Source organism: Oncorhynchus kisutch, linkage group LG5, assembly GCF_002021735.2.
Source record: "Oncorhynchus kisutch isolate 150728-3 linkage group LG5, Okis_V2, whole genome shotgun sequence".
NCBI lineage: Eukaryota > Metazoa > Chordata > Actinopteri > Salmoniformes > Salmonidae > Oncorhynchus > Oncorhynchus kisutch.
In genome coordinates, this window is record NC_034178.2 from 45,568,878 (window position 1) to 45,591,359 (window position 22,482).

The window sequence follows — 22,482 nt, forward strand, 5'->3', positions numbered from 1 at the left end:
GAATCATCCCTGGACCAATGAGGCGGAACTACATTAAACATGAGCCAGCCTGTTAACTGTTCACACTTCCTACCCTTCCCCATTGTCTGTCTGAGAGAATGAAAAGGGCAGTCTGTGTGTGAGTTGACAAGTTAAAAAAAACAACAACATACATCTCAATCCGGCAGGGATCAATGAGAGATTATGAACTTGCATAAAGGAAGTGTGTGTGGGAGGAAGTCTGGATCACCATCACATTCTGTCTTGGTTGAGCTAACAGGGTCTTACAGTGTGAGTGCTATGAAGAATAGCCAGGTCCATGGCGCACCAGAGTGTGGTATTGCCTTCCTGGGGTCTATCTTATAGCATTACAGTGATGAGTGTCTCTGAATGGGGAAAACAATAGGAATTTGGCCGTTCAGCAGCAGAGTAGCTCTGAGAGGAATAATGGAAGGAGATGCTGAATTATGGATGGCTACAGATTGAAAGAGGGAGAGTGTCTCCTGCCTGTAACAATGCCCCCTGGTAAAACATAGCTGGGATGGATCAAATGTAACTAAACATACTGTGTAAAGGCGGTGGGCTCTGAGGAATGGTGGAAAGGAATAACTTTTAAAAGCTTCCATCTTTGAAGATGGCGGTACTCTGTTATTCATTACTATCTCAGTCCCCATCTCAAATGGGTTCACTTTTAAAGTCTTCTTTTTTTTTACACTTAAAGCACATTTAGGGAGGAAAGATTATGCATACACTGTGCTAAATATGGTCATATCCTGAAAATATCAGAGGATCTGCTTTCTCTCTGCTTAAGGTGAGAGTTGTAGAATGAGAGGGAAGGGAATGAACATATGCTAATATGAGCAAATACCAGTCTTTGCCCTCTGCTTATCAAAGGGTTGTGGGGTTGAATGAGAGTTAATTTAATTTCACCCGAGCCCTGCTCCCTCCCTATGCTACATACAGTATGTTCTTTGAAGTTAACTGCTGCTCTAGTTAGATAAAAGCATGAAATGTGGTTGGATTCTCGCTCCTTTCTATAAAGATGGATTCATCTTTTCTGGTATCCTTTTTAATATTTAATTTAATTTATTTCACCTTTATTTAACCAGGTAGGCCAGTTGAGAACACCTTTATTTAACCAGGTAGGCCAGTTGAGAACACCTTTATTTAACCAGGTAGGCCAGTTGAGAACACCTTTATTTAACCAGGAAGGCCAGTTGAGAACAAGTTCTCATTTACAACTGCGACCTGGCCAAGATAAAGCAAAGCAGTGCAACAAAAAACAACAACACAGAGTTACATATGGAATTAACAAAACTACAGTCAATAACACAATAGAAAAATATATATACAGTGTGTGCAAATGGCATAAATAGGCCATAGTAGCGAAGTAATTACAGTTTAGCAAATTAACACTGGGGTGATAGATGTGCAGATGATGATGTACAAGTAGTAATACTGGTGTGCAAAAGAAAAAGTAAATTAAAACAATATGGGGATGAGGTAGGTAGTTGGATGGGTTATTTACAGATGGGCTGTGTACAGCTGCAGCGATCGGTGAGCTGCTCAGATAGCTGATGTTTAAAGTTAGTGAGGGAAATATAAGTCTCCAACTTCAGCCATTTTTTTGCAATTCGTTCCAGTCATTGGCAGCAAAGAGTGTGGGTGACCATAATATGTTGTGCTAGTGAGTGATTGATTGTGTAGGCTTAGTCACTGAGGTTCAAGTTGAGCACCATTCTTTCTCATGTACCGCTGTGGATGTGTGAAAACTGAACTGTGGAGGACGATGGTTCGTGGTGTGTGTCTTGTGAGTCGGGTGTAGGAGGAGCAGAGGGATCCTCATCAATTGCACTTAGATCAGGACTGTACGGCCCAGCTCAGTTCAACTCAATCTACTGGGCCTGCCTGGCGGGTAATAGGACTATTAATATGATCCAGACATACAGTACACTTGTGTTAGCTGGTGATTTATGATGTATGTATCACGCTTTCAGGCTTGCTCTAATATTTGCTGAAACAAGGCTGAGAGAGCAGTCAACCTGTCTCCTCTCAAAGACAGGGCTGGGTTGATGGGTTTGTCCTGGATGGAATCCACAGCTCCTGCTGTTCAACATGACTGACAGTTGGATTTGACACTGTCCCGCTGTGCCGAGAGTGTGTGTGGGCTCAATTGGCTGGTGTGCGTGTTTGCGGGTGTTGTGTTTGGGTGTGTGTGAGTCAGAGGGAGTGTGTGTATGTGTAGATGCTGAATTGCCTGCTCCAAGTGTGTGTGTGTGTGTGTGTGTGTGTGCACGTGTGTGTTGGGTTCCGTGGGCGGGTCCAGATGGCAGTATGATGGAAGCGAGAAAAATAACAGAGCAGAGCAGCCATCCATTTTACTCACGTTGTGAAGGGCAGAGAGAATGATTAAGTCTGGCTGACTGTCTGGAAACAGAACAAATGGACAGAAAACACTTGTATTCTAATGATGCGCAGGTTAACTCATAACCCGCAGTCCCCGTAGGTGGGTTTAGGGTCATGAAATATTGTGTGAATGATAGGAGAGTGGGGATCAAGCGGATTAAATAAAGAGAAAATAATACATAATTAAAACATAAATTCATTCTTGTGCAATTCATATCTATAGCCTACATTGAGGTTATTCTTTCATTAGTTGTATCTGTCGTTAGGGAATTAGTTTACTTCCAAAGCAAAGTATAAAACATTGTCTCCTCAACTATAGAAGGTTGTAGCTCAGCCTCTGAATATCAAAAAAGCTAAACAATATTCCCATATGGATCGGAGTCACGTCTTTCCCTGGTATTTTACAGCTTGTTTCTTGCAGAACGCATCGCTGTTATACAGTGCATTCGGAAAGTATTCAGATCCTTTGACTTTTTCCACATTTTGTTACTTTATAGCCTTATTCATCAATCTACACACTACCCCATAATGACAAAGCGAAAACATGTTTTCAGAAAAAATGTAATATATATACCTTATTTACATTAGTATTCAGACCCTTTACTATGAGTCTCAAAATTGAGCTCAAGTGCATCCTATTTCCATTTATCATCCTTGAGATGTTTCTACAACTTGATTGGAGTCCACCTATGATTCAATTGATTGGGCATGATTTGGAAAGGCACACACCTGTGTATATAAGGTCCCACAGATGACAGTGCATGTCAGAGCAAAAACCAATCCGCGAGGTAGAAGGAATTGTCCATAGATTTCTGAGACAGGATTGTTTCGAGGCACAGATCTGAGGAAGGGTACAAAAAAATGTCTGCAGTATTGAAAGTCCCCAAGAACACAGTGGCCTCCATTCTTAAATAGAAGAAGTTTGGAACCACCAAAACTCTTTCTAGAGCTGGCCGCCCGGCCAAACTGAGCAATCGGGGGAGAAGGGTCTTGGTCAGGGAGGTTGATCAATAACCCGATGGTCACTCTGACAGGGCTCCAGAGTTCCTCTGTAGAGATGGGAGAACTTTCCAGAAGGACAACCATATCTGCAGCACTCCACCAATCAGGCCTTTGTGGTAGAGTGGCCAGACGCAAGCCATTCCTCAGTAAAAGGCACATGACAGCCCGCTTGGCGTGTGCCAAAAGGCACCTTAAGGACTCTGACCATGAGAAACAAGATTCTCTGGTCTGATAAAATCAAGATCGAACTCTTTGGCCTGAATTGCAAGCGTCACGTCTGGAGGAAACCAGGCACCACTCATCGCCTGGCCTATACCATCTCTACTGTGAAGTATGGTGGTGGCAGAATCATGCTGTGGGGATGTTTTTCAGCAGCAAGGACTGGGAGACTAGTCAGGATCGAGGGAAAGATGAACAGAGCAAAGTACAGAGATCCTTTATGAAAACCTTCTCCAGAGCACTCAGGACCTCAGACTGGGGCGAAGGTTCACCTTCCAACAGGACAACGACCCTAAGCACACAGCCAAGACAACGCAGGAGTGGCTTCGGGACAAGTCTCTGAATGTCCTTCAGTGGCCCAGCCAGAGCCTGTACTTGAACCAGATCAAACATCTCTGGAGAAACCTGAAAATAGCTGTGCAGCGACACTCTCAATCCAACCTGACAGAGCTTGAGAGGATCTGCAGAGAAGAATGGGAGAAGCTCTCCAAATACAGGTGTGCCAAGCTTGTAGCATCATACCCAAGAAAATGCTGTAATCACAGCCAAAGGTGCTTCAACAAAGTACTGAGTATCAAAAACATGTTGGGTCGTTTTAACAGATTTTTTAATTTCCTTATAACCGGTCAAACTGATGTTAATTTTGCTTGGAAAATCTTTCCCATTTTTGGGGCTTATTGCATTTTCTCCGTGGTCCCTAAACATATTTGCTGCTTGAGAGGAACAGAAATGGAAGAGGAAAGGAAAATAAACTTTACCTATGTCAGCTAGATTGAAGGGTTCAAACTATCAATTTATGATGTTATTCTGGTGAACGAGGCAATAAGTAATGACAGAAGAGAAGCTGCATCTTGACTAAGAAATAGCTTACAAAGATGCCGGAAATGATATGCCGAAACAACATATGCCTATCGGGTGCGGGCCTCATATACCGGCGGTTACGGATGGGTTATTAGAAATTGTGGTTGAGTGCGGGTGAACAAACAGCTGACCCGTGCATCACTATCGCATACATACAGGTCGTTATTGTAAAAGAGAATGTGTTCTCAATAACTTACCTGGTTAAATAAAGGTTAAATGTTTGGCAGAGTTACTCCACCTCAAGATTTCCATTTGGTAAATGGCTTGGCACACACATACTCAGGCTGACTGGCTCTCATTCAGGCAAATGAGAAATAAGTGCACTCAGGCTATCCGGAAGGCCAAAGTTAGTTACTTTAAGGAGCAGTTCTCTCTCTCTGTGGGTCTAACCCCAAGAGTTCTGGAAAACACTTAAAGAAATGGAGAATAAACCCTACTCCTCACATGTCCCTTAATGTTCATGATGTGGTTGCTGACAAGGAGCACATGGCTGAGCTATTTAATCCCAACTTCATTAAGTCAGGATTCCTATTTGACTCAGCCATGCCTCCTTGACCGTCCAACATTTCCTCATCTCCCAGCCCTTCTAATGCGACTAGCGATGCTCTTCCCTCTTTTCCCCCTGCCCCTCTACAAAGTTACTCTCTGCCCGTGGTCACTGAGTCCAAGGTGCAAAAGGAGCTCCCTAAACTTGACCCCCAAAAAACATCTAGGTCAGATGGTTTAGACCATTTCTTCTTTAAGGTTGTAGCCCGATCATCGCCAAGCCTATCTCTGACCTTTTTAACCTGTCTCTCCTCTCTGGGAAGGTTCCTATTGCTTGGAAGGCAGCCACGGTGCGTCCTTTATTTAAAGGGGGAGATCGAGCTGATCCTAACTGTTATAGGCCCATTTCTATTTTGCCTTGTTTTTCAAAGGGTCAACTTGTCAATAATCAACTGACTGGCTTTCTTGATGTCAACAGTATTCTCTCTGATATGCAATCTGGTTTCTGCTCAGGTTATGGATGTGTCACTGCAACCTTAAAGGTCATCAATGATGTCACAATTGCCCTTGATTCTAAGCAATGTTGTGCTGCTATTTTTATTGACTTGGCCAAAGCTTTTGATATGGTAGATCATTCTATTATTGTGGGCCGGCTCATGAGTATTGGTGTCCCTGAGAAGTCTTTAGCTTGGTTTGCAAACTACCTCAAAGATTGCAGTGTATAAAGTCTGAACATCTGCTGTCTTAGCCACTGCCTGTCACCAAGGGAGTACCCCAAGACTCAATCCTAGGCCCCATGCACTTCTCAATTTACATCAACAACATAGCTCAGGCAGTAGGAAGCTCTCTCATACATTTTATATGCAGATTATGGTCTTATACTAAACTGGCCCCTCCCGGATTTTGTGTTAAACGCTCTAGAACAAAGCTTTCTTAGTTAGTGTCCAACAAGCTTTCTCTGCCCTTAACCTTGTTCTGGACACCTCCAAAACAAAGGTCATGTGGTTACTACTTCTGAGAGTTTAGAGCTTGAGGTAATCACCTCATACATTGTACTTGGAAGTATGGCTCAACTGTACACTGTCATTCTTTCAGCACATATCAAATATGCAGGCTAAGGTTAAATCTAGATTTGGTTTCCTCTATCGTAATCGCTCCTCTTTCACCCCAGCTGCCAAACTAACAGTGATTCAGATGACCATCTTACCCATGCTAGATTACGGAGATGTAATTTATAGATGGGCAGGTAAGGGTGCTCTCCAGTGGCTAGACGTTCTTTACCATACGGACATCAGATTTACCACCAATGCTCCTTGTGGGACACATCACTGCACTCTATACTCCTCTGCAAACTGGTCATCCAGTCGCAGGACCCACTGGTTGATGCTTATTTATAAACCCTCTTAGGCCTCACTCCCCCCTATCTGAGATATCTACTGCAGCCCTCATCCTCCACATACAACACCCGTTCTGCCAGTCACATTCTGTTAAAGGTCAGAAGCACACACACCCCTGCGTCGCACACACACCCCTGCGTCGCTCCTCTTTTTAGTTCGCTGCAGCTAGCGACCTGAACGAGCTGCAAGAAACACTCAAACTGGACAGTTTTATCTCTATCTCTTCAACTTCTAGACATTTCCACTTCACAATAACAGCACTTTCAGTTGACCGGGGCAACTCTAGCGGGGTAGACATTTGACAAACCATCTTTTTGGAAAGGTGGCATCCTATGATGGTGCCACGTTGAAAGTCACAGAGCTCTTCAGTAAGGCCATTCTACTACCAATGTGTGTCTATGTAGTTTGCATGGCTGTGTGCTCGATTTTACACACTTGTCAGCAACGGGTGTGGCTGAAATAGCTGAATCCACTCATTTGAAGGGGTGTCCACATACTTTTGAATATATAGTGTATTGCTAAACACACTCTGCCCCATATGAAACACTCTGCCCCACATGAAAAGAGGCTCCACAGAACAGGGCTGTTGTGGCATACTGTTTTTCTTTGATCAAGCAATTTTGTATGTTGTGTACTTACTCTGTAGCCAACAGTACAAACATGCTGAGAGCTTTATAATTCCACGTTTGAAGTCGTATTAATGAACTCAAAGATCAAAGCATGTAGGAATGCCTCATGGAAACGTTTCAAAATGACCCCGATGGCTGCCGCAGGCTCTGAATGGGCAGCAATCGGATTGTGATCATAGATTGTGTTTTGTGCTTTATTCAATGCATCCCACAGAATGTCTCTGTTTTAGTCCCTCACCTCTGATCTAGGTAGTTGTTAAAAGAAGCCCCGTCATTGTTGCCTCATGTTAGTCTGTTGTCTGGTCCAGGTGCATCACCTGGGCTATGATCCCACCTGGGTTTGACCAGTGGGATCACAATTATGCCACTCTGTCACCTTCACTACTAGTGAGTGGAATCAGTGGATGAGATATAGAATAGTTTTCTACATGGACCTGATTTATACTGAGTGTACAAAACATTAAGGACACCTGCTCTTTCCATGACAGACTGACCAGATGAATCCAGGTGAAAGCTGATCCCTTATTGATGTCACCTTTTTAAATCCAACTCAATGTTAGAAAGGTGTCTTTAATGTTCTGTACACTCAGTGTACATGTCAAGTGTATCCTCACAGCAGACTCACAGTATGTTTGCTGTTAAATAAGCCCTTTTGAGTGTGTCGACCCAGTGTTGAGTTCTCTTCACTCCCTTCCTCTATGCCTTCAGCAGAGACTGTGCCGATATTCGGACTCTACCATTCTGTTTCATTTAGGGGAGGAGACCATACGTTTCAGTTACCTGAAGATACAGAAACATCCTATCTAGGTCTGTAGAGGAGTCTCAGCACGGGGAGTTACTTACAGAACGGGGTTTAATCCCCCTGCGCATTCACACACATTTTAAAAGCAGCAGCTTAACAATTACACACATCTTTACGATACTATGAACCAGTCATAGTGATCATAGACTCTGTTGTCACAACATGGCAGCTGAGGGCTGTGAATGGTGTCTGTGTACTAGCCTATTCTACTGGTGATTCTCATCTCCCGTGATAATTGGCTATTGTTTGATAAGCAGCTCTCTCTCCTCAGTCTGTTAGAGCTGAAGATTAATTATGGAAGAGATGTGTTTTTTGTTCTTTGTTGCATAGAAAATTATGTTTTGGATGTCTGGACAGAACCCAATTTAAAAAAAATCTGAATGCCTTGTCAACTCAGTTTTGATATGTGGTGGTTGGAGACGAGGCATCTGGAGACCCATCTGTGTGAGTGTTAAACCTTGCACATGCTTCGGCGAACCGAATGGGTGAGCTCGCATACTCCCTTAAAAAAAAAAAACAAGCTGCAATAGTACTGTTTGTCTATCTGGGATGCCGTAGCCAGTATACTCTTCCTCTGAAATGAATCTGAGATAACTCAAGAAATGCTTCATTAATTTAAATGTTTTGTCGAAGAGATCTTAGTCCCAGTATTTTACCCCTGACAAAGGTGTCTGGTGCAGTATTTTTCAAGTGAAAATTCCAACGGTTCAGGTTGTAGCTCAACAAAATGTGGAAAAAGTCAAGGGGTGTGAACACTTTCTGAAGGCACTGTATTTTCTAATAAGTTCAGTACATTTATTTGATTTCCTACTAAGTTCAGTACATTTATTTGATTTCCTACTAAGTTCAGTACATTTTTTATGTCGGTATTGTTGAATTTCATTTCATGTCTGGATTCCGTGATTCTGTCTGTGTTCTCCACGTTGCGGAATTTATAGGGCCAACAGTCCACTCATTATGCATCATTGACTTGAATGGGGTCTCCCGTTCTATTCATTATATTTCTATGGCATCATATGCAGTCAGGAGTGGAGGAGAGGAGATGTGTTTAGATTTTTCTTGCTATTCAAACAGTTATTACGGAGACTGGTCATTTGGCTGGCAAATTGTGTGTGGACTCACAACAGCAGAGCATCTCCTCCTCCCTAAAACCGAGCGGCACCATCTCCAGGATCCCTGCACGTTTTGACAGCCTTAATGATTCATGCTGGCAGTAAACAGACAGTTAGAGAGGGAGGGATCTGAAGGTGTGCAACTAGAGCAGGGGAAATGCTGTCTAAATAATTGATTGAGGTGGATTCTCTGAAATAGTGACTCTGGCAAGCTCCTCCCATCGTCACGCGGCCCAGTTCACCTAGCAACCCAGAGCTGTTGTTCCAAGACCCTGCACCTGTGGCAGGCGGGTGCCCCAGAGGGATGCTTGACAAAAAAAACACTGGCTCTGTTTATTCTCAGGTTACCATATAGACAACAGAACAAACAACAGAACAGGCTCGGGTGTCTGCAGGATGGAGACCGGATGCTCACTATTGATTCTTACTGGCTTCTATATGTTTTATAGACACTGAGGTGGGATATATCCACTAGAGTAGAATTTTAGCTTTGCTGGTAGGTATTTTGGGGTAAACAGAGTACTAAAATTTTTCCAGTTTGAGTGTAAGATGATTGCATATAGTTTTCTTAGTAAATGAATCAATAATGCTCTAAAAATATTATAAATACTATAAAAATATGATTCTCTTTTGATGCGGCGTGTAATTATAACTCTGGAGAGAAGAATACAGAACATTAACGCTGAAGCCTCTCAGAGAATGAGGCCACTGTAGTGCCCAAGGTGACCTTAGAAGAAGTACACTACTATCCCAGCGTGCCACTTTCCTACAATAGCCCAGTGTTGGCTGCAGCAATGTTTGACCACATCAAGCCATGACTCAATGTCCTTTCTTCCCCTCATTTGTTTAAAGAGACAGAAGTATCGCGTTGCCCGTGGCGAGTTGCTGATTAAATTCCACACGACTCATGCAGCTAGTTTTTTTCTGTTTCTGGGTGACTAGCAGTAGCCAATTGTTCCCAAGCGCCATCAACAAGAAAACGGCAACACATTGTCATAGTTCACCAGGGAAAAGTGACTGTTCTTCTGCCAGTGTAGCCCACCATGGTGCATTGCTGATTGTACTGTAACAGTACAGTCAGCATAGGATAACATGTTTTAATTCACATCTTGTCAACGTGTAATCCATAATAACCACAACAGCCTTGGAGTTGAATGAGTAAATACATGAATGAAGGAATGAATGCACCCTACAACAGTAGTGAAACAAAGGGTATCCTTAATTGTCTTAGACTGAGAATCCTGTGATTAGCGAGGATGTACAACGCAAGTCATGTGTCTCTATAGTCTATAGAGATATTGTCTGTGTGGTTTGTACAGGACCGTACAGTAACACGACACACAACGGAAGTGTTCCACACTGCTGAGTGGCTCTGACACAAACTCCAGCTCGTGCAAAGAGGCGTGCAGTCTCGTCATAGCAACTGCAGCCTCTCATCCAGAGACTGGAGACAAATAGAAGTTGTGAGCGCAGGGCTGCACAAAGCATGGAGGCTTAATAACAGTGACAGTTTCCCCCTGCCATAGCACTCTGTGACTCCCTCGCTCTCTCACATTCCCTTCCTCTCTGTCCCTCAGGACTCGTGCTAAGTTTTGGAGGCATCTTGCCATGCCCCATATTGAACTGCTGCTGTGGTGTGGTGAGAATTGACACTAGTGAAGTTGAACTGGAAAGGAGGACCAATGAGTTTAACCCACACACAGTCCAGGGCTGGCACTGATTTGTCACCTTGATACGGGTTAATTCTGACTCGTCTCACTTTCTCTTCACCTCTCTTCCTCCCTCCCATCTCTGTCCATCTCTCTCTTCCTCCAGGCAAGTGGTGTGAGCTGTCGTGCCGCTCCGGGCGTTGTGCCCCAGATGTGTGTAAGAACGGGGGCACCTGTGTGAACCTGCTGGTGGGAGGATTCAAGTGCGAGTGTCCGTCTGGCAGTTATGAAAAGCCCTACTGTGAGATGACCACCAGGAACTTCCCCCCGCAGTCCTTCCTCACCTTCAAGGGCCTCCGCCAGCGCTTCCACTTCACCCTCTCCCTCTCGTAAGTACAACAACCACCCCACCCAGTGGCACATGGCCATCTCAGTCATTCCCTTTCACAATACAAAGTATATCCCTAAATATACTACTGTGATTCACTCCACCTCTCTCTTTCTTTCTCCCACTACTTCTCCCTCTTTCTCTTTTTTTATGCCTCCTCTCTTACACTGCACATACTCTCTCTCTCGCTCTCGCTCTCTTTCTCTCTCACAAGTATCCCACAACTGCCCTTATACTCTCACACTCACACCTCTTATAGCTTGTGATGCATGATGATTCCTCCTCTCCTCTCATTGGCTAAGCATCCTGGTGTTTCATAAGTTATTGAATAATTTAATAGCTGTAGTCTTTAAAAGTCTAATCTCTTCTAGCTGGGATTGGGTTCCCCGAGCATGGTGAGTGTGGTATGTATGTAATGTATGTATGTGTGTGCGTGTGTGTGTGTGTATGACAAAATATCTAAAGACACTGAAGCAGCAAACTTTGTGAAAATTAATATTTGTGTCATTCTCAAAACTACAGTCGTGGCCAAATGTTTTGAGAATGACACAACTATTAATTTTCACAAAGTTTGCTGCTTCAGTGTCTTTAGATATTTTTGTCAGATGTTACTATGGAATACTGAAGTATAATTACAAGCATTTCATAAGTCTCAAAGGCTTTTATTGACAATTACATGAAGTTGATGCAAAGAGTCAATATTTGCAGTGTTGACCCTTCTTTTTCAAGACCTCTACAATCCGCCCTGGCATGCTGTCAATTTACATTCTGGGCCACATCCTGACTGATGGTAGCCCATTCTTGCACAATCAATGCTTGGAGTTTGTCAGAATTTGTGGGGCTTTGTTTGTCCACCCGCCTCTTGAGGATTGACCACAAGTTCTCAATGAGATTAAGGTCTGGGGAGTTTCCTGGCCATGGACCCAAAATATTTATGTTTTGTTCCCCGAGCCACTTAGTTATCACTTTTGCCTTATGGCAAGGTGCTCCATCATGCTGGAAAAGGCATTGTTCGTCACCAAACTGTTCCTAAATGGTTGGGAGAAGTTGCTCTTGGAGGATGTGTTGGTGCCATTCTTTATTCATGGCTGTGTTCTTAGGCAAAATTGTGAATGAGCCCACTCCCTTGGCTGAGAAGCAAGCCCACACATGAATGGTCTCAGGATGGTTTACTGTTGGCATGACACAGGACTGATGGTAGCGCTCACCTTGTCTTCTCCGGACAAGCTTTTTTCCGGATGCCCCAAACAATCGGAAAGGGGATTCATCAGAGAAAATGACTTAACCCCAGTCCTCAGCAGTCCAATCCCTGTAATTTTTGCAGAATATCAGTCTGTCCCTGATGGTTTTTTCTGGAGAGAAGTGATTTCTTTGCTGCCCTTCTTGACACCAGGCCGTCCTCCAAAAGTCTTCACCTCACTGTGCGTGCAGATGCACTCACACCTGCCTGCTGCCATTCCTGACCAAGCTCTGCACTGGTGGTGCCCCCATCCCGCAGCTGAATCAACTTTAGGAGACGGTCCTGGCGCTTGCTGGACTTTCTTGGGGCCCTGAAGCCTTCTTCACAACAATTGAACCGCTCTCCTTGAAGTTCTTGATGATCTGATAAATGGTTGATTTAGGTGCAATCTTACTGGCAGCAATATCCTTGCCTGTGAAGCCTTTTTTGTGCAAAGCACAACATGTTATTCAAACTCAATCAGCATGACAGAGTGATCTCCAGCCTTGTCCTCGTCAACACTCACACCTGTGTTAACGAGAGAATCACTGACATATCAGCTGGTCCTTTTGTGGCAGGGCTGAAATGCAGTGGAAATGTTTTTTGGGGGATTCAGTTCATTTGCATGGCAAAGAGGGACTTTGCAATTAATTGCAATTCATCTGATCACTCTTCATAACATTCTGGAGTATATGTAAATTGCCATCATACAAACTGAAGCAGCAGACTGAAAATGTATATTTGTGTCATTCTCAACTTTTGGCCACGACTGGATGGATGGATGGAGAGGTTTCTAATGTGGGTGAATGAGAAGAAGCCCAGCTGCCTGAGAACTTACTGTTTCTGGACTGGCTCCTTGCCTAACTGAGGGCATTAATCTGAGACCCAGGAGTCCCATCTTATTACACTCAGTGGTGACTTTGAGCTGTGAGTCAGCGTGTGGCCTATTTCTCCTCCTCAGTTGCTCTCATCGAGGTGAATCTAGGGATGTATTGTCTGCCCCAAGGGTTTGTGCGTGTGCTGTTGCATGTCTGTCTTGATATTAAATCCCACACCTAGGGTACCCTCATCCTGGGATGCCTAAATATTTTGGAAACATGTATTCGCTCTCAATTGACAGCCATCCGGTTTTACATCAGCACTAGTGTATAATGGGTGTCATTTGTCTGATACAGGTAGAGCAAGTTGTATTTCAAGACCATTATCACAACCTAGTATCTTGTTGGAAGGTTCCAGGGGAGGGTGGTGCTTTGAAATAAAACCGATGAGGACTTAACACTGAACACAGTCAATCACACTGAAGTACATTAATGTGAATGAGACGAGGCTACATTGATATGAATGATATCCTTCATCCCAAGTGACAATAAAAGCAGCACAATGGGTGTAGTATTCATCAGAGCAAAGAAAATACCGCCAGTTGATACAAATGCCAAATTTGACAGTGATATCTACTTTTGTAATGCGTTGTCACTCTAGAAGTGCTTGGCAGGGCTTGAAAACTAGCTGTTAATGGCAAGTGGTGATATTGATACGCCTTTGAGTTTAATTGAAGTGGTGGCCTTGCTTTGAGAGTGGCTCGGATGGCAGTGTTTTTGGATTGAGAACTGCTCTGACCTGTTTCTTAAAAGCATTGGCTGGTAGTTCCCAGACTGCTCCCAGAGCTGTGAAGAAGGTGGGGTGTACAGCTGGGGATATAACAGCTAAGACCCAGCAGACTGTCTGTCAGGCGTATCTGTTACCTGAACCTGGCTTGATCAGGTTACTGCTGTAAAGAGCTGTTCTCATGGGGAAACCGGCCAGTGAGTTGGAGCCTGTAGACGGGACTGCAGTAGAGATAGTTAGCAGGAAGTATGTTGAAGGGGAGAGTTGAAAGTGTTTCTATAGCAAGGTTTACATCCAATTGGCGTCAGATTTTCATGTGAATATTCTAAAATCTGCATAAAATTGTCCATTTGCCCACCAGAGAAGTGTTTCCATCAAATTGTCTTGTGGATAAAAGACTGTAATGATGTAGTGCACATAAAATAACTTTTGTGGTTAAATTCCCATAAATGGTGTTTCCACCACATTTTCAACTCTACTGATGTTTATTTCACTAAACATGTTGTGTTATATAGTGAATGTGCCCACTCTGGTCTTGGCATGCGGGCTCTAGCTAACAGCTCACAGATGTGTGGGTTTAGCCTACTATATGATGAGATTATTATGGACAAAAAGAGCAACATTATTTTAATTTGTTAAACGGCAGCCAAGCATCGATCATCATGTCATCAGAATAAGACCCTCGATATGTTCTGAAAGCAGCATCAAGCTCATCACAGTGCACTTTCACCACCCTGTGAAGTTCATAACTTATTTCATCTGTAGCCTAATAAACTGCGTTCCCGAGTCGTAGTGGGAGGACCACATAATATGTGACTCCCAAGTTTACTTTGATATGAATGTTTGCCCATAAAGGTGTTTCCACCAGCATTTCTCGCATCATACAGTTTACCGACACAAGAATGTCCCACCTTTGGGTGGGGGGTGGAGGGGGGGTGATCTTGAAGCAGTGTTCACAAGCCTTTAAAACCTATTCATTGATGACTACTACAATATCTTGATGATAACCATTTTTTCCTCTTATTATTAGCATACGATCTAACACAGCAGATATTCTGTTTGAGATATTCAGTGTTATTCAGATGGAGCTGGTGTGTTTCTCTCCTCTTCCCTCTCTGAGGTCATGATGATCATTCTCCTCCGTAAGCAGGTCAGCAGTGCTGTGCCCCATGGTTACACTCCAGCTCTGGATTAATGCATGCACATTTCCACAATGACACACACACACACACACACACACACACACACACACACACACACACACACACACACACACACACACACTTGCATACTCACACACACACACAACGCATACATTACATGCGCACAGATACACGCCCACATCCTCCCAACATTCAACCAAAATATCTCCCTGCATGTTCTGAGAGCATTCTGAGACACTGGATTTCAGATCTCTCACCCTCATTTGAAAAAGAAGTCAGTAGGCTTCATAATCTTCTGTCAACCTTTGCAGTTTGCCTGGACTGCAATATGATTATATAACATAAACTGTATATACAAAAGTATGCGGACACCACTTCAAATTATCAAATCAAATTTTATTTGTCACATACACATGGTTAGCAGATGTTAATGCGAGTGTAGCGAAATGCTTGTGCTTCTAGTTCCGACAATGCAGTAATAACGAACAAGTAATCTAACTAACAATTCCAAAAAACTACTTATACACAGTGTAAGGGGATAAAGAATATGTACATAAGGATATATGAATGAGTGATGGTACAGAGCATCATAGGCAAGATACAGTAGGTGATATCGAGTACAGTATATACATATGAGATGAGTATGTAAACCAAGTGGCATAGTTAAAGTGGCTAGTGATACATGTATTACATAAGGATGCAGTCGATGATATAGAGTACAGTATCTACGTATGCATATGAGATGAATAATGTAGGGTAAGTAACATTATATAAGGTAGCATTGTTTAAAGTGGCTAGTGATATATTTACATCATTTCCCATCAATTCCCATTATTAAAGTGGCTGGAGTAGAGTCAGTGTCATTGACAGTGTGTTGGCAGTAGCCACTCAATGTTAGTGGTGGCTGTTTAACAGTCTGATGGCCTTGAGATAGAAGCTGTTTTTCAGTCTCTCGGTCCCAGCTTTGATGCACCTGTACTGACCTCGCCTTCTGGATGACAGCGGGGTGAACAGGCAGTGGCTCGGGTGGTTGATGTCCTTGATGATCTTTATGGCCTTCCTGTAGCATCGGGTGGTGTAGGTGTCCTGGAGGGCAGGTAGTTTGCCCCCGGTGATGCGTTGTGCAGACCTCACTACCCTCTGGAGAGCCTTACGGTTGAGGGCGGTGCAGTTGCCATACCAGGCGGTGATACAGCCCGCCAGGATGCTCTCGATTGTGCATCTGTAGAAGTTTGTGAGTGCTTTTGGTGACAAGCCGAATTTCTTCAGCCTCCTGAGGTTGAAGAGGCGCTGCTGCGCCTTCCTCACGATGCTGTCTGTGTGAGTGGACCAATTCAGTTTGTCTGTGATGTGTATGCCGAGGAACTTAACACTTGCAACCCTCTCCACTACTGTTCCATCGATGTGGATTAGTGGATTTGACATGTATAAAATTGAGCACACAGGCATGCAATCTCCATAGACAAACATTGGCAGTAGAATGGCCTTACTGAAGAGCCACGTGGCACCGTCATAGGATGCCACCTGTCCAACAAGTCAGTTCGTAAAATGTCTGCCCTGCTAGAGCTGCCCCGGTAAACTGTAAGTGTTGTCATTGTGAAGTGGTAACGTCTAGGAGCAACAACGGCACAGACGCAAAGTGGTAGGCCACACAAGCTCACAGAATGGGACTGCCGAGTGTCTTCAGTTGCAACACTCACTACCAAACTGCCTCTGGAAGCAACTTCAGCACAAAAACTGTTCGCTGGGAGCTCCTAGACGTTTCATGAAGCTCCCGGCGAACAGTTTTTGTGCTGAAATTGCTTCCAGAGGCAGTTTCCATGCCCGAGCAGCCGCACACAAGCCTAAGATCACCATGCCAAGCGTTGGCTGGAGTGGTGTAAAGCTCGACCACCATTCTACACTGGAGCAGGGGAAACACTCCCCTTAGTTTCAGTGAAGGGAAATCTTAACGCTACAGAATACAATGACATTCTATTCTTCTAACTTTGTGGCAACAGTTTGGGGAACGCCCTTTCCTGTTTCAGCATGAAAATGCCCCCGTGCCCAAAGCAAGGTCCATACAGAAATGGTTTGTCGAGATTGATGTGGAAGAACAGAACTTGACTGGCCTGCACAGTACCCTGACCTCAACCCCATCGAACACCTTTGGGATGATTTGGAACGCCGACTGCACCTAATTGCCCAACATCAGTGCCCGACCTCACTAATGCTCTTGTGGCTGAATGGAAGCAAGTCCCTGTAGCAATGTTCCAACATCTAGCTGAAAGCCTTCCCAGAAGAGTGAAGGTTTTCATAGCAGCAAAGGGGGGACCAACTCCATATTAACGCCCATGATTTTCGGAATGAGATGTTCGACGAGCAGGTGTCCACATACTTTTGGTCATGTCGTTTAACACCCTGTCATACATTTACATTGATTTTAATGATCTCCACTGTGATCTTTTTACCTCTTGTGGTGAATCAAATGAAGACCCTTTTAGAACTCAATGTGACCCAATGATTTGATGCCTTTGTAAAAACCAGTGTGGTTTTATTTTATGCCCTGTGGTCTCTGCGGTTGGACTGTCTGTCGTTCCTTGAATCCAATGCGAATGGGAGTGTCAGTGGTGTCGGCTCTGGAAGGAAGCCAGAGAGGCAGGGGTGCACTGGCGTGTTCAAATGTGTCCAACTGTGTGTTAACATGACAGTAACTGACAACACCACTATGACCTCCGGCACTATAAACTAGGTTTCTTGTCATTGTCTCTTCAGAAATAAAAGTCTAAATGCAGATTGGGATACCTATTCAATTGTACAACTGAATGCATTCAACTGAAATGTGTCTTCCACATTTAACCCAATTGTGGTTGTTTAGTGCCTGTTTTTATATACTCCTCTTTGAGAAAACATCATCAAATATTTTTTTCCTGTGGTTATACAGTAACTACCTCATTTCTGCCTAGTTCCTCCTATGTTTAAAATAATCTCCTCATTGCTGCAAACCATCAATATCATTCTGAGCCAGTCTATTTCCATATTATACTGTAAAGCAATGGGAATTCTGCTTCCTGCATCAGTTTAGTGTAGTGTTTATTGTGCTGTAGCTTTGACATTGTATTTGATTGTTACTTCTTATCAGAACATCTTTTCATCTCTGTGTGTAGTCACTATCCACCTCATGCTGTCTCTGAGTTTTTGGGGTATATGCGCCATGCCTACCTGCAGATAGTCTCAGACAAAGAACGGTGCTCTGCGGTAGTTAACCCTGTTGGGTGCTCAGTGATCCATGGAGAACTGCTGCGGTGTTAAATCTAGCCATCTCTGCTCCTCAAAGGGGAATCACGAGGCACAGTGCATCAATAAACCCTCCTAGTAATAAAATAGGACAGGAAAACAGTTGTTTTCTGGTGCGTTTAAAATCCGTATCCTCTGCTATAGTAGGGCATGTCAGTCAGTACACTGTCTTCCTCGTGTCGAGGGTACTGGATGAGCTTCTATATGGGTATGAAAAGACTCCACCTCATATTGATACAGAACCATTTACACATGTTGCTGAGATCTTCACTGATCAATGTGGATGTTGAAAATGCATTTATTGCAGAAATGATTTGTTATATTTACAGAAGTATGCCCTTATGCCCACAGTACAACGAGTATGGCAAACTCCTGTGTGTGGAAATATACTGCCTTGAATGCATCTTGTTAGTTTTTTTTCCTCACAAAGACCTCTATTCACTGAAAAGATTGTTTACTCTGTCTTGGTGTCTTTGGCTGTGAATGGACTCTTTGTGAGCCCAGTTTCTTTCTGTCTTCCAGGTTTGCCACGAAGGAGCCAAACGGTTTGTTACTCTACAATGGCCGCTTCAACGAGAAGCATGACTTCATCGCTGTGGAAATCGTCAACGAGCAGATCCAGCTCACCTTCTCTGCAGGTAGGAGGCGATCTGTTAGTGCACGTCAGCCAATTTACCCCACATCTACATTTGGTTGTTATTGAAATATCAACATGTGATTATTGTGACAGGTGTTGACCCACTGAAGCCCTGATTCAATGATGTGTAAGTAACTTTTGCTGGCGGTTTAATTTGTTTAGGTGAGACCAAGACGACTGTGTCACCCCACATCCTTGGAGGTGTCAGTGATGGCCAGTGGCATGTGGTCCAAGTTTACTACTACAACAAGGTACGTCAGAGATAAACCTGCCATGGGCTGGTCCTTGTGATCCTACGAGATATAGACTGGTTCAACACTAGACAAACACAGATTTTTGGGGTCTGGGCTGAGATATAACTTGGGTCTAGACTAGCGTCCCCAACAACTGGATGTTCCTGTTTTCAGGGGAAATGGAAAGAGAGCCTCTGATGCAACTTCTGCTTTTGGATGTGATTAACAAGACCACACTCCATCTTAACTCCTCCTTCACATTACTGGATTGGCTGAATTCCCTTCAAGACCAGTATGTAGGGAATCTAGTTTCAGGTGTTTCTTTTACTCCTGCTACATTAGGTTAAGTCTAGACTGACTTGAGCTCTTTTGGGTGCAAAGGTCAGACTAGGCTACTGAAAAATCCCACTATAGACTTGGCTTCATCAGATCCCATTGTGAAACAGTGAGCAGGACTAAGAGCAGGTCATTTCCAACATCAGTACATGCCCAAACTGAATTATGTTTGTCTCTTACCACAGACTTGAAATGGGAGACATCAAAATACCAGACATATTTTCTTTACATATTTGGCCCTGCAATTGACTTACCGGTAATTGATTTATGGATGTTGTATAGTATTGTGAGTAGAAAGACTTGTACGTTCTGGTAGAACTGGATATATATGTATACTGTACTTTGTCCTGTTAATTACATATCTATTTATACTAGACCAGCAGTACTTCGTCAAGTATCTGACAGTGACGGTCTATAGAGTGATGAGGGTAGTGATTCTAATTGGACCACACTGGGAGTAGAATACCCTGAGTCCTCTGTGGAGCTTTACTTTGCTGCTTCCTGTTAGAACTGCTGCTGTGTCGTTCCAGAGAACTACTGTTGATGGGACAGTGGAATGGGAAGCTTGCCAGACAGACATGCGAGGAGTGAGAGCTGGAAAGAAAGGGGAAAGGAGGGATGAGACAGCCAGACAGAGAAAGTGAGAGAGACCGTAGAAAAGCGTGGGAGGAATAATACAAAATAAAAATAAAAACTCTCCATACAAACGAGATATAAGCTTCACAACTGTTTCATTTCCATATCAATAAGTGAAGAATGCATGGACCTATAACCCCTCACCCCACTACCCTTCCTCCGTTATCCCCATCCTTTTCAGATGTCCCCCAAACCCCCCCCCAGACCAACACACAGGATGTTACATTTTAATCTATTCAGGAAGTCACTTTGCATCATAAAGCTGTTGCTTGGCGACCTCTCAAGTGTGGATATTCTATTCATGGTCTATGATAACATGGCCCTGTCAGATTCCAGCCAGCAGAATATGAGGGAACACAACATCTCGTGGGCCATTGGAGAAAAGGTTTTGGTTCCCCTCAAAGTGGGGACATTATTCTCTCATGTATCACTTGTTGACTTGTTGGTTTGTAAAAGTTTGTTTTAACGTTGACCTAGTCGTTTTTAGATTAAACAGACAATGACAATCTCCAGTGACCTACAAAGTGTTTCCTGTTGAGTGCCCACCATGCCAACTGTTTTGTTTACTATCACATTTTACCAGCTAGTTTCCTACTCATCATTTGCGCAATACAAAGCATGAAGTCAATAACATTTAACAACCATCATTTTAGGCAGATGCCCAGACCAATGGAAGGGACATATTCCTAGAAAACTGTCCAGAGATCATTCAGGGGCCTAGTTGAACTAATCCCCCAAAATCCAGCGAGTCTTGGAGGTAGAATGATGGCTCCTCCCCTCTGAGGTATCCCACGCCCTCCCCAGCCTGTCCCTGTCCACGGGGGGTGGGTGGGATGAGGTGGGGGAGGCATTTTAGATTGAAATGTGCCTTTCAGGGGAAAGGGGGAGTGTGGAGAATGGCAATGACCACTGCCTTTGTGCTTCGCTCGGCCTCCAATGGGACCATGGGTAGTGAATGATGCGGCCCCGGGGAAGGTGCACGGGAGAGGAGCGAGGAAACAGGGCAGGAGAGGAGCGAAAAGAAAGGCAAGAGAGAAGAATTGACTTGGGCTTTGAGCGGGACACTGCGCATCAGGGCTCACCACCCTGGTTGCTATGGTGTTTCCAATCAATCTCAGATCTCATATTACTGTTTGCTCCCATGCCCTTCTTGTCTAACCCTGTCATCATGGATGATGGTGAACTCATATTCCCAGGATTCCCTGTCACCCTGTTGTGAGGGGAAAAGTGTTGAATGTATTCCTGAGTAAATATGTGCTCTCCAATCATCTCTGACAGGCAGAGGCTTTGTGTAGCAGACAGAGCGGCTGACAGACATTAGCAGAGAGGCATTACAGGAGAGTCAACAACCGTGTAGTTCAGCAAGCCAGGGGCTTCTGGGAGCGAAGGCCCACTGTTTAGTTCAGTGAAAGAACCAGCGAATCTGGACCACAGTCTGTTCCAGACCTTTCTCAACCGAGGGGAACTGTGGAAAAGAGCGTGTCGGATGATTTGGTGTGTGACCATTCTAACAGACCATCTCACACTGCCGGTTTGTGTGTTTGTGTGTTTGTTTCAAAGTCCCAACAAATGAGTTTCCCACTGCTTCACCAGGGGTCAACTAAAGGATAAAGACATTTTGTTCAACAATTAGTGTATGGAAGGTTTTGAGGTTTATAGGTACATTCTATCTTTCTAGTAGCCCGATATGTTGTGAATAATGAAATGCATTTGCAAGTATTTCAGACTCAAATCAGCAAAGCAAATAATCCTGTTGGCCAGTTATTAGATATGATAATACGGCTCTAATGGGAGACGTGTGTTTAAAGGTGTTTAAAGACGAGGGCTCATGTTTGAGCAGAGCAGTGGGACAACGTAATTAAGTCTTCATCGTCTTTGACACACAGGCAGCCATCAGTGATCACAAAACCCACAATGAACTCCACCAGTATTCAGCTTCTCACAGACAACCCCTCAATGGGACAGCTGTATTAATAGCACGCTGAAGGCACAGACAGAATCTAATCTACTTACTGGATTGGGGGATACAGGGTTGAAATGAGAACCATGTGTCTACGGTGCTCCAGCGAGATGTTCTGTGGCAGGGTCTCTGACTACGGTGCTCCAGGGAGATGTTCTGTGGCAGGGTCTCTGTCTACGGTGCTCCAGGGAGATGTTCTGTGGCAGGGTCTCTGTCTACGGTGCTCCAGGGAGATGTTCTGTGGCAGGGTCTCTGTCTACGGTGCTCCAGGGAGATGTTCTGTGGCAGGGTCTCTGTCTACGGTGCTCCAGGGAGATGTTCTGTGGCAGGGTCTCTGTCTACGGTGCTCCAGGGAGATGTTCTGTGGCAGGGTCTCTGTCTACGGTGCTCCAGGGAGATGTTCTGTGGCAGGGTCTCTGTCTACGGTGCTCCAGGGAGATGTTCTGTGGCAGGGTCTCTGTATTCGGTGCTCCAGGTAGATGGGATG

The 22,482-nt window shown here is 44.1% G+C and overlaps 1 protein-coding gene across 2 annotated transcripts in view; it reads left to right on the forward strand.

Moving 5' to 3' along the window:
- LOC109891099 (cadherin EGF LAG seven-pass G-type receptor 2-like) overlaps positions 1–22,482 on the forward strand; it is a 91,280-nt gene that overhangs the window by 39,704 nt on the left and 29,094 nt on the right. For both annotated transcript variants that reach the window (XM_020483403.2, XM_031825172.1), the window contains exons 3-5: positions 10,709–10,931; positions 18,716–18,831; positions 18,993–19,081. In XM_020483403.2, the coding sequence (XP_020338992.1) occupies positions 10,709–10,931; positions 18,716–18,831; positions 18,993–19,081 (428 nt within the window). The remainder of the gene's footprint in view (positions 1–10,708; positions 10,932–18,715; positions 18,832–18,992; positions 19,082–22,482) is intronic.